General features: G+C 38.8%; 1 protein-coding gene across 3 annotated transcripts in view; it reads left to right on the plus strand.

The window, feature by feature from the left end:
- The window catches only part of DPP4 (dipeptidyl-peptidase 4), an 84,984-nt gene that overhangs the window by 19,335 nt on the left and 52,418 nt on the right, over positions 1-13,231 (plus strand). For all 3 annotated transcript variants that reach the window (XM_010858965.1, XM_010858964.1, XM_010858966.1), the window contains 6 exons: positions 2,498-2,593; positions 2,993-3,084; positions 4,389-4,469; positions 11,670-11,722; positions 11,824-11,896; positions 12,692-12,812. In XM_010858965.1, coding sequence (XP_010857267.1) covers positions 2,498-2,593; positions 2,993-3,084; positions 4,389-4,469; positions 11,670-11,722; positions 11,824-11,896; positions 12,692-12,812 — 516 coding nt within the window. The remainder of the gene's footprint in view (positions 1-2,497; positions 2,594-2,992; positions 3,085-4,388; positions 4,470-11,669; positions 11,723-11,823; positions 11,897-12,691; positions 12,813-13,231) is intronic.

Genomic DNA, 13,231 nt, shown 5'->3' on the forward strand with positions numbered 1-13,231 from the left:
AACTACCTTTCCATGGGCTGTAAAAAATTAACAAGAGAAGATGCTGCTGGCTTTGAAATCCCTCTTAAAGAACTGCAGTTATAGGAATATTATGGTAGTGGCTGATTTTGTGAGTGTTTGTTTGTATCTATGTGAAAAATATAGAGAATTTGGAAAAAGACTTTAGGGTATTTGTAGTCAGCAGATGCTCTGGGACTGAGGAAGAGGAATCACATTGGTTTAGCTGTGCTTAATGATACCCAACACCAACCAATGAAAATTTTTTTTACTTGTCTCTGTTAAGGCATGGGCTTCCCTGGTGGCTCAAATGGTAAAGAACCCCCCTGTAATGCGGGATACCTGGGTTTGATCCCTGGGTTGGGAAGATCCCCTGGAGGAGGGCATGGCAACCCACTTCAGTATTCTTGCCTGGAGAATCCCCATGGACAGAGGAGCCTGGCAGGCTACAGTCCATGGGGTCATAAAGAGTCAGACATGACTGAGTGACTAAACACAGCACAGCACGTTAAGGCACACCTCTGTGCTAGATGCTAAGGTTGATAAAAAACAAAAACCCCAAACCAATCAACAAAAACACAAAGCCTTGTCTTCAAAGAATACATGGCCTACCTGAGTAGGTCACACAAGTAGGCATGGAAAAAGAGTTGTCAACACGAGGTATTAAGTGATAGGAGCCCAATGAGTAGTGTAGGGGCAAAAGTCAAAGGCAGAACTGAATGACAGAGGAAGGAAATGGAGGCTGGAGGATTGTGACAGATGGAGAAATAGTTGAGGACATTCCAGGAAGTAGCTTAGGGCAAGGAACAGAGGTAGATAAGCCTGAGAGGATCCATTGCCTCCAGCAAGATTAGTGTGATTGGACCAGAAGGTTCTTGCAGAAAGAGCAGAAATAAGCCTAGAGCCTCATGTCAGATTGTGGAGGCTGCAAGTGCCAGGTGAAGGAGTCTGAATCTTCCGTAGACAGTGAAGACTCAGTGAAAGCTTTTGAGGAACAGCTCACCAGATGACATTGGCACTTTAGAAAGATCATTCCAGTGATGGTGCAGTACAGGAACTGGTGTGGAAGAACCTGATGGAAGAATACCTGGAGAAAAGATTTCAAAGGAAGAGTCAATAGGGTAGATTGTTTGTAGGTGATGGTAAAAAAGAGGGAGACATCAAAATGATCTTCAGATCTTGAATTTGGGTTTTCAGTAACAGAATATAAAATCACACAATTTCCTATGGAAATCTAGTTTTGGAAGGTGGACAATTATTCTAGACAAGATATGATAGGGTTAGAGTGGGACAAGTCAAGTAAGAAGGCTGAACACAGCACTGGAAATGTGAGTGTGGGTGTAGTAGGCTAAGATAATGAGTGCAGGTCTTGTCATTTATCTAAATGGAAAGTATTCCTGAAGCCACATTCTCTGGAGTTTCCTGCAAGGAAGACTGTAGAGAGAGATGAGCAGAAAGTTGAAGACTAATTCCAAAGCATTTCTGCAGTCAATGGAGAAAAAAAGAGTCAAAGTAGGAGATGGAAAAATAATGGTCAGAGAGTTAAGAGAAAGACTGAGGTGTCACAGAATCCCAGAGAAAGGTTCCATGTAAATTTTAATTAAGGTCAAGGAAAAGTGATGGTAGAAACAAAGATCTCTGAACTAGGTGATTAGCATATCTTTAAGATCTGGTTTGTGTGGAGCAAGAGGACTTAGAAGTGAACCTTAGGGCCTCACAGAAGGATGATCTAGCTTTGTGTCACCCGTTGCATGGCTACATGACTGAAAAAGTACCTATCAAGTTGAGATATACTCAACTCGGTACATTAATTGCATATCAGAATTTAAAGACAATACAGAAAGGAAATAATGTGAAAAATCTCGTTGTCGTTGTTTAGTTGCTAAGCGTGTCCAACTCTTTGGTGACCCCGTGGACTGTAGCCCACCAAACTCCTCTGTCCATGAGATTTCCCCAGCAAGAATACTGGAGTCGGTTGCTGTTTTTTCCTCCAGGGGTCTTCCAGACCCAGGGATCGAACCCAAGTCTCCTGTGTCTCTTGTATTGGCAGGCAGATTCTTTACCACTGAGCCACATGGGAAGCCCTTGAAAGATCTCATTAGTAACATTTAAATGTTGATAACACATTGAAATTGTAACATATTTGATATGTTGGCTAAATAAAATATGCTATTAAAATTAATTTTACCTTAAAAAATTTAAAATATGGTTACTAGAAAATGTACTCATACTATATTTCCCTTGAGCATTGCTGATCTAGACCTTTGAAATTAAGCTCATTAATGTAGCACTGTGAAACACATGCTCATCTCCACTTGAGCAGCTAAATGCATGTTTACCCATCTACTCAGTCCAAAATCTTTCAGAGTGTCTTTTGCATTTTGTGAGTGTATTTCTGTATTTTGTGATCAGTGTATACTGTAGAAATCCATTTTGAAAACTTTTATTCAAAATGAGTTATCCCTTCATACTGAATATTTGACTTTTTCCCAACCAACAGATGATGCTTCAACTGATAGTCGCAGAACCTACACTCTAGCCGATTATTTAAAAAATACTTTTAGAATGAAATTCTACAACTTGAGATGGGTTTCAGGTAAGGCTTTCTGGTGGAAAGAGGGGCGGATTTTTATGCTTATTTTCATTTTATGCTTACGTTAGGTTGTGGGGCACCTTCATGGTAATAAGAATATATTCTTATTTTTTAAAACCATATGGGAAAGTATTATTTTCTACTAAAGGGTGCAAAAGGAGATAAGACAGAAAGAAACCTTAGTATTTCTTTGACATGTACTATAAAAAATTAAAAGTGAATTGAACCCTTTACAATGATGATGGGAAAATGAAGGCATATTAGTGTAATACTTATCAGTTCATGTTTTTCCAACTTAGAATTTATATGAATTTAAATCTTACATTTTTTGCATGATTTTTTAGTTTATGAAGATGTTTAATAGCAACTTGAAATATTGATCTGGTCATTTTCTCTCTTTAGATCATGAATATCTCTACAAACAAGAAAATAATATCTTGCTATTCAATGCTGAATATGGAAACAGCTCCATTTTCTTGGAGAACAGTACATTTGTATGTTTAATCACATAATTAATTCATGCTTTAAGGGAATTCTGGGGATTTTTTTTTCATAACCTTTCAAATCATGAGTACTATCGTTTCTCATCCTGTTGGACTCTTTCTGCAGCATATGGTGCGGTGGATCTTTCTCTTCTTGGAATGCTCCCTGCCTTGGTTACTTTCTAGTCTCCTTTGACGATTCCTCCTCCTCTGCCCATTCTCTTACGTGTAAGTGCTCCTCAGGGTCCTGTCTTCACTTCGAGCCTCCCTCCTCACCTTGCGTGCTCCCCTTCAGCATATTCCATGCATTTCCACAGCATCAGTGCTTCTCAAATACACGCTTGTAACACTAACCTCCTCCCAATATCTAGACCTCTGTTTCCAATAGCTTGCTGGCTCCTGCACATGGATAGTCTGCAGGCATTTTAAACTCAGTATCCTGAGCTAAGCTAGTTATTCCCGCTTCCCTCTCCTAGCAAAGGGAAGGCATCCTATTCTTCTTCCCAGTCTTGGTAAATAGTGCCTTCCTCCAGGTCATTTAAAGCTAGAAATCTCAGAATTCTCCTTGATTCCTCTTTTATCCCCCTTATATAGCTACTCAATAAACCCTATCCATTCTCTCTTGTGATGTCAAGTGTCTCTCAGATTTCCATTTCCACTGTATAGCCCTGGTTGAAACCCTTGATTAATTTTGTGACAGTGAGTACTATATCATAACATGTATTCCTCTCTCCATTCTGTAAATCAGAACACAACTTTGCCCAAGTCCAAGGCCAATGCAACCCCTCCTCTCTCATCTCATCTTAGCCACTGGGTTGCCAGAGCATCTTTGGACAAGGCAGATAAGATTCTGTCATATCCATGTGCAGAAAAAGTAGTTCATAGCTCCATTTCTTGTATTTAGACATTACCTATTTTTCTAATTGTATGTCCTCTCTTTGTCTGACAGACCCTATACTGTATTCAGATTACACTTAGGCAGTCTCTAAATATGCATGCCCTTTCCACATCTGGGTTTACACTCTTGCCATTCCCCTTCCTGAGAAAGTTCTCTGTCTGTTCCTGATCCCCACCTTCATAGCCATCTTTCCTTGCTTAAAATCAATCCTTCCCTCCCTGACTCTCTAACCTTGATTACCACCCACCTTGCCTCATGGTCATCTGTGTAGGGGAATGTGCCCCCTCTTCTAGACTGGAACCTCCCAAGGCATGAGACACAAGTCTAGAATCATACCGTCCACATAGTAGGTATTCAACAATAGCAGTTAAATGGAATCATTTAACCTTAATCATTCTTTTTTCTACTTGATTGACAGGATGAATTTGGACATTCTATAAATGATTATTCAGTTTCACCAGATAGACAATATATTCTCTTCGAATACAACTATGTGAAGGTAAAAGAAATGCTTTTTCACTGTGACATTTAAAGAATCCTATGAGTGTGTTATTTTATGACCTATCTCAAGTCTATGAATATTTAAGGTTGTTACCTAAGTCAAGCAATAGGCTCTAAAAACTCATTAATTCAGTATCAAAAGAAGAAATGGTCATTCTCCTTCATAAAAGATAAATCTAATGAGTGTTTTTAAATAAATTCATTTTAGGGTTTTCAAATACTAAGAAGTTTAAGTAATATTATAGATATAGACTAAAACTAAAAGTTAATAAAATAGAACTTATAATTTAAGAGTCAGTTTACATGTCTGACTTGTAATATCTAGTAATAGACTGTTTTATTTCCTTTGTCTGACAAATAGTAAGACTCTTGATTATTTGCTTTAAAAACAATTAAATGTCTCATTCCAGAAGAGATTCTGTGAAGTGACTCAGACCACCTCTCAGCCCTCAGGTCCCACCGTATACAAACCGTTCCTAAGGGGCAGGCTCGGCAGCAGTCATCAGCGCCCTGTGGGGAGCACTGAGCTTCCTCCAGTCGCACAGCCCAACATCAGATTCTCACGCCTTCAGGAGAGGTTTCAGCCTAATCACACATTGTTTTCACGTTTAGTTGTTGTTGCTCAGTCACTAAGTTATTGCTCAGATGGTAAAGAATCTGCCTGCAATGTAAGAGACCCAGGTTCAGTCTCTGGGTCAGGAAGATCCCCTGGAGAAGGGACTGGCTACTCACTCCAGTATTCTTGCCTGGACAATCCCATGGACAGAGGAGCCTGGTGGGCTACAGTCCATGGGGTCACAAAGAGTCAGACATGACTGAGCGACTAACACTTTCATGTTTAGGGTGGCTGCCAATCACCAGTGACTATAACTGCAGCTTTTTGATTATTCATGGATTTGACAATGGCTGTTGAGTATGAGAAGTTTTGAAACATACAGGAAAGATTAGAAACCTGTAGAGAGATTCTACTTAAAAACAAAACACAAAGCTGGAGATCCCAACCTCTGCCTTTCTTTTCTAGAATAAAGAGTAAATACTGAGTGGTCTTAGCTCGCATCATCACTGCCGTACTCAGGTCATGCAGACCATCCCATACTCCATTTCCCATTTGAGGATGGTGACTCCCAATCATAATATTTACCCTGGTTCATTGTGCTGGGCTCCATTTCCTGGACATGAAGACTAGGTCCTGCTAAACCAGTCCGCCAGGAACGAATCAGAAGTCTATGCCAACTTTAACACATCTGTTTCCAATTAATGAATTAGTATTTGTTTAATTCAGTGGTTCTTATTGCTATCTACAGATTAAAATCACGTTAGAAGCATTTAAAAACTCCTAAGTATCCAGGTCCAACCCCAGGTCAATAAAGTGAAGTCTCTGGGGGTGAAGCTGGCATCAGTTTTTTTGTTTTTTGTTTTTTAACATGTAGGGTATTTTAACGAGCAGTCAGGGTTGAGAACCACTGGTTAACAATTTCCCATGTTAAAGTCAAACATGTAACGACTATAAAGTTAAGATAGAAACAGCAAGGTAAATACCAGCTCAATTTATTCTTTGGCCAAGTTCAACAAGTGCCATGTGATATGTACTAACAGATATATTTCATGGGTAGACCTTGCTGGACAACCATCATTAGTAATTTGTGTTTGTTGTGTCACTGAAGTTTTCATGCGCATTTAACTTCTTTTGCTGTTTTCATTCTGTTCCCTTCATCCTGCCATCCATGTTTCCCAAGAGTATCCATGCTCCTTTTAAAACCTAAGTTAGATTATGTTGTGCCTTTGCTTAAACTCTTGTGATCAGTAGCTTCTCATCACTTTCAGAATAAAACCCAAACTCTAACCAAGGCAACCTGAGAAGCCTGGGTGATTGGACCTCAGTCTGCCCTTCTGAACTCACCACCACCCCCCAACCCTGCACTCACCATGCTTAGTCTGTGCTTACAATGGATCACCTGGGGAGGTTAAACCTCCCGCATGTCATCTGACTCAGCATAGCCATGGGTAATTTTAAGGACTCCCAAGTGAAACAGTCTTCCCTGATAGCTCAGCTGGTAAAGAACCCGCCTGCAATGCAGGAGACCGGGTTTCATTCCTGGGTCGGGAAGATCCGATGGAGAAGGGATAGGCTACCCACTCCAGTATTCAAGAAACATATCCAGAACAAAGAAAAGTCTAATTTTATTCCATTTCTCTGGAAGTCTATTTCCAGCGTTCTTTAGACCCTGCTGTGTGGCTTCTCCATGACTGAGCCAGCACATTCAGAAAGATCAGTTCTTACTTTAAAGTTGTGGCTACCCAGAGGGATGGTATGGGGAGGGAGGAGGGAGGAGGGTTCAGGATGGGGAACACATGTATACCTGTGGCGGATTCATTTTGATATTTGGCAAAACTAATACAATATTGTAAAGTTTAAAAATAAAATAAAATTAAAAAAAAAAAGATAAGTGAGTGAGTGAATGAGAATGTGAATAAGTACCAGGCAGCCTAGTACAGATGTTCTCATAGTATCTCCCCCCTTTGCCTAATGCTGTACAGACAGTAATAGTTGCATCATCTGTGACGTGTTCACAGGAGCCCTGCTAAGTCCTTCACATGCATTCTCATGTTCCCGACATTGTTTCTGTCACCATCCTCATCTTCCTAAAGAGAAAACTGGAGCTTAAAAGGAAACCTGTCTAATATTGCATATTAGAGACTTGTCTTCATCCATTTGGGTCACTATACCACCACAGACTGGATGACTTAATAACAGAAATTTGTTTCTCAGAGTTTTGGAGGCTGAGAAGTCCAAAATCAAGGTGGCACCAGATTCAGTGTGGCAAGGTCCTACTTCCTAGGTCATAGTTGGCCATCTTCTCCAAGTGTCCCCACATGGTGGAGGGGACAAGGAAACTAATATATGAGGAAATGAACCCCACTCATGAGGGCTTCCCCCCTGCATAACCTAGTCACTCCAGAGTGGCCCCATCTCCAGAATACTATCATGTTAGGAGATAAAGTTTCAACATATGAATTTGGGAAAGGAGGAGCTACAAAGATTCAGTCTAAAGGAAGACTTGAGTCCAGGTTAGAAGACTCCAAAGCTTGTATTCTTAAACATGATCATTCCTATCTTTTTGCTTGAACCTCTCTCTGCCATGAAGCCTCTAGGCCTCCCCAGTTCCTAATTTGATTCCTGCCTTTCCCCACCCATCCGCATTGCATGCTCTGTGATTCTTTTCTGGTAGTTTATGTCTCCATATTCCCCATTCAACTATGAGCTCCTTAAAAAGAGGGAGCCTGTCTTATCCAGTAATGCCTAATCAAGAGGATAGGTGCCAATGTTTATAGCCTAAATAGACTGATGAGTCTGTTTCAAAAGATGAAGTGAATATACAAACATCTTGGATTTCCCTTTACAGCCCCTGATAGATCTGTCATCCTGAAATGATCTCAAAACTTCTTAAATCTCTTAATATTTTTAGCCTGTACCACAACGTTTGGCTCTAGCGAGCATTATACTCTGAGGTTTCCCAGAAACAAGCATGGAGTGTTTCAAAATAATCCAGGATTCAAAAAGAAATATATGACTTGCAAAAAGAGGAGACTTAATAAATATTTGTTGACATGAGAGGATAGGAGGGTGATAAATGATGAGTGAGCAATATTATTCAAGATTAGGAGCCTGACTTGTGTCTCAGCTCTGGCAATACAGCTCAGGGTCCTTGGGCTACCCACTTCATTATTTCAGCCTCATAGGTAACATTTAATTATTTTAGTTTGGTTTATTTCTTGAATATATCCTATGTGGCTTGTGCTAGGACAGACTCCAGGTGTTTAAAGCTGAATAAGACACAATTTCTTACCTCTGGGAATATGGTAGGAAAAACAGATATATAGGCAAGTAGTTTTTTTTTAATTTATATCTGCATCCTCATATAAACATTAATTTTTCATAAATGCAAATATGTGATCATATTTTTAAAAAACCTTCAGTCTCACTGTTTTTCCATTTTTTTGCTTGGCCCTCTATTCCTCATGGGCTTCCCAGGTGGCTCAGTGGTAAAGAATCAGCCTGCCAATGCAGGAGTCATGGGTTCAATCCCTGGCTCGGGAAGATCCCCTGGAGAAGGAAATGGCAACCCACTCCAGTATTCTTGCCTGGAGAATCCCCATGGACAGAGGAGCCCCGTGGGCTACAGTCCACGGGGTTGCAAAGAGTCGGCACGACTTAGTGACTAGACAACTGCTCCTCATCTCACTGCCTTTTCCCCAGGTATCCCATGTTGAGAATCTATTGTATATCCCTCTATATTTTATATTTGTTTATTCACTTAATTCTATGAAGATAGAGATTCTTCTTAGTTATTGCTTATTTTATAAAAATGGAATCCTATTTTCCATACTTTTCTGTAAATTGCATTTCTCACTCAGAGATACCATGTGGATATTCTTCCAAGTCATCTGCTATGGCTCTAATTCATTTATTTTTTGAATTAATAGACTTTATTTTTTACAGCAGCTTTAGGTTTACAGAAAATGAGTAGAAAGTGCAGGGAGTTTCCATATACTTCATTACCACCCCTCCACCACACTCCATCCCTGTTATTTTTACTATTATTACCATTTTGCATTACTGTAGTAGTACATTTGTTATAATTGATGAGCCAATACTGACACATTATTTTTAGAGTCCATCATTTGCATTAGGGTTTACTCTGTGTTGTACATTTTATGAGTTTCGACAAATGTATAACGTATAATGACTTTTATCTGTCATTACATTAATAGTATCATACTGTACTAATCCATAAATAACTTCTGTACAAAGAAAACTCTCAGCTCAAATAATTCTACCAGCAAATTCCTTGTTATTTATCCAAATGAGCTAAAAACATACCTATGCAAAAAACCTACACACAAAAATTTTACAGCAGATTTATTCATGTTTTGGCAAACATGAATATTTGTCTGTATGTATTAAAGTCTGCAGTTTACATTAGGGTTTACTCTCTGTGTTGGACATGTTTTCATTTTTCCTAAAAATCCTCTGTGCTCTTCCAGTTTCTCCCTCCCTTCACGTGAACCCCTAGGAACCACTGGTCTGTACTCTCTCTGTCATTTTGTCTTTTTCCGGATGTCACGTGGTTGAGACCATACACTATGTAGCATTTTCAGATTGGCTTCTCTAACTTTGCAATATGCTTTTAAGTTTCCTCCATCCCTTTTAGTGTCTTCTGGCTCATTTCTTTTTGTTGTTGAATAATATTCCATCGTCTGCATGGCTGGTTATGTCCAAGTTTTGGCAAACATGAATAAAGTTGGTGTAAAAATTTGTGTGTAGGTTTTAATGTAGGTATAAGTGTTCAACTCATTCAGATATTAACAAGGAGTTTACTGGCAAAATTATTTGAGCTGGGAGTTTTCTTTGTACAGAGGTTATTTATAGAATCAGATGTTTATTAGATGTAAAACTACTCAGATTCACAATTTCATCTTACTTTCAATAACTCATTTTTCAAGGAATTTGTCCTTTTATCTTACTTTTAAAATGTATAGGTAGGAACTTCCCTACTATGTATACAAGGAAAAAAATTTTTTCTTCTTTTCTCTTAAACAAATAAAAATATCTTAAGATATTTTTTTTAATTACTTGTCTATGTGTTTGTCTTCCCTACCATACTCCTAGAGGTAAACGTATTGTGGTTGGGACTTCACCTTCCAATCTGGGGCAATGAGGTGTTCAATCCCTGCTCAGAGAGCTAGGATTCCCACATGCTTCACAGCCTAAAACCAACACATCAAAAATAGTGTTGTAACAAAGTCAATAAAGACTTTTAAAATGGCATATCAAAAAACTCTTTAAAAAACTGTATGGCTAAAACACACTTGACATAAGTTCTTATAATCTTTGTCTGTGGAGCCTGTTGTGTGGCTTCCCAGGTGGCATTAGTGGTAAAGAATCGCCTGTCAATGCAGGAGACAGGGGTCAGGAAGATCCCCTGGGGAAGGAAATGGCAACTCACTCCAGTATTCTTGCCTGGAAAATCCCATGGACAGAGGAACATGGCAGGCTACAGTCCATGGGGCTGCAAAGAGTCAGATAAAACTGAGCGACTGAGCACATACATACACAGAGCTTGTTGTGGTATCCCGTTTTTTATTTCTGATATATTCATTCATACTTTTTTTCTTACTCTCTGTTAGTAATTTTACCAGTGTCTTCAAAGAACCAGTTTTCAGCATTTTTGATTTTTGTCTATTGTATTTTCTTCTATTCGATTACTGCTTTTACCTTTATTAGGCTTCCCTGGTAGCTCAGATGGTAGAGTCTGCGTGCAATGCAGGAGACCTGGGTTCAATCCCTGGGTTGGGCAGATCCCCTGGAGAAGGAAATGGCAACCCACTCCAGTATTCTTGCCTGGAAAATCCCATGGACAGAGGAGCCTGGCAGGCTACAGTTCATGGGGTCACAAAGAGTTGGACATGACTGAGCAACTAACACTTTACCTTAATTATTTCTTTTCTTCTAATTCTTTGAATTTAGTTTTCTTTTCATTTTTTAGCTTCCTCAGATGGTTATTTAAAATATTGATGAAAATGAAAGTGAAAGTCTCTCAGTTGTGTCTGACTCTTTGCGACCCCATGGACTATATAGTCCAAGGAATTCTCCAGGCCAGAATACTATAGTGGGTAGCTTTTCCCTTCTCCAGTATATGTGTGTGTGTGTTTTAATATACATTGCCAAGTGACTTTCAAGAAAACTATAGCACTTTGTATTTTCATTACCAGTGTAGGAGAGTAAACACCTCTCCTCATCACTATCACCAATAGAATTTGAGATCTTTAAGATGTTTTGCCAATAAAATGGCTGAAAAGTGAACATTTGCATTTTTTAAAACAGATGAACTTAGCATTACTGTGATAGGTTCTGGGAATTATGTTTGCACAGAAAATGGAACGTGAGCCCACTGTGGTCCTTTTCAGAGGCAAGGCCAGAGATAAATGATAAATGAAATCCAGAGGAGTTTGTACTAGATAATTTCTGAGATACTTTCTAATTCCAAAATTTTAAGACTCTAGATAGGGAACTATAAGATATAAAATGTGAGAATTATACAATGTTACATGGCTTTATCTCTCACCTGAGCTTCTATAGCAAGTGGTCAAGCTATCAAGAATCACAGAAGCCTGAAATGTCTGTTTTCTTTTGTAGCAATGGAGGCATTCCTACACAGCTTCCTATGACATTTATGACTTAAATAAAAGGTCAGTGACTTCCTCTCAAAATCAATTATGCTTCTTGAGTGTAATAATTAAAAAGAAAAGAAATTTATCCAAGTGGAAATATTCTTTTTATCTTTTTCCAGGCAATTAATTACAGAAGAGAGAATCCCAAACAACACACAGTGGATCACGTGGTCATCAGTGGGTCATAAATTGGTTAGTAAGTCTCTCTTCTTTTCAGGAAAACAATGGCTCAAATCTTTCATTTGCAGAAGCTCCTAACCCTGATACAGAGCAGATTCTTAGGGAGGCTATAGTCACTATCACATAGAGTGTTATTGCCTAAAATAACATTTTATTAGACTAACAGAGTAAATACTAATACAATTCCTGAAAGTTTCTGAACTACTCTTAGGAAATTGTTTATTTCCTGGCAAAATGTCCATTAAACTCAAATTCTAACCCTGTTGTATTTTGTTTTTTGTTCTGTTTTATTTTGATAATTTTTCTTGAGGCTTTCCCACTTTTTCTGTTAGTTCTTTGATTTTTCCATATCACTATAGATACACCTCCATGTCCTGTAGTCTTAGGAGAATGTCAGAAGTCCTGAAGAATCTAAACAGGAAGACTGTTTATCTGCAGTTGACTCTGGGCTTGCAGCTGCCTTCTCTCTACTCAGCCCCTTCGGAGAGAAATGCAAAGCACGCATCATTCCGTAGAAGTGGACAGTCTTTGGGATTTGCATACACTTTACTATTCAATAGCAGTGGTTGTGGGCTGCTTCTTTTTGGTAGATAAAGGGTGTGTTTAGGATTATTTGGATATTATAGCATGTATACTTACACATTTAAAACATAAATGACTCTTCCTCCTGCTCAAATGGAATAATCTAAGGTAGTCATTCCACTTGCATACCAAAATTATTTGAGCATAAAATAATAGATAAATTTTTTAAACTCTAGGATAAAATATAACATGTTGTGTATCCATCTTTTTTCCCAATCTTTCTAGGCATACGTTTGGAACAATGATATTTATGTGAAAAATGAACCAAATTCTCCAAGTCAGAGGATCACATGGACTGGGAAAAAAGATGTAATCTATAATGGAATAACTGACTGGGTTTATGAAGGTAAAGACGTTAAAACTTTTTCAAATCAGAAAATCTGTTCGTTTTCAAAGACAGTTAAACTTGTCTTTGAAAACAGGGAAATTCAATGGCATTCAAAATAGGTTGTATTCTAAAAAAGTCATCAAATCTTTAGCACTCATGCACCAGGTATCTATCTCACAGACCAAGAATTTCTTCACAGAGAATGTTACTGCTACATCCTCCTGTCACTTCAATGCTCCCATTGTCTTTGCTCTGCTGCTACAATTGACTTGTCTGTGTAGGTAGCTTTTCTTCTTTCAGTTCAGTTCAGTTCAGTTCAGTTCAGTTGCTCAGTCGTGTCCAACTATTTGCGACCCCATGAATCGCAGCACGCCAGGCTTCCCCGTCCATCACCAACTCCCGGAGTTCACTCAACTCAAGTCCATCGAGTCAGTGAT

Source organism: Bison bison, unplaced genomic scaffold, assembly GCF_000754665.1.
Source record: "Bison bison bison isolate TAMUID 2011002044 unplaced genomic scaffold, Bison_UMD1.0 scf7180017864452, whole genome shotgun sequence".
NCBI classification, from domain to species: domain Eukaryota; kingdom Metazoa; phylum Chordata; class Mammalia; order Artiodactyla; family Bovidae; genus Bison; species Bison bison.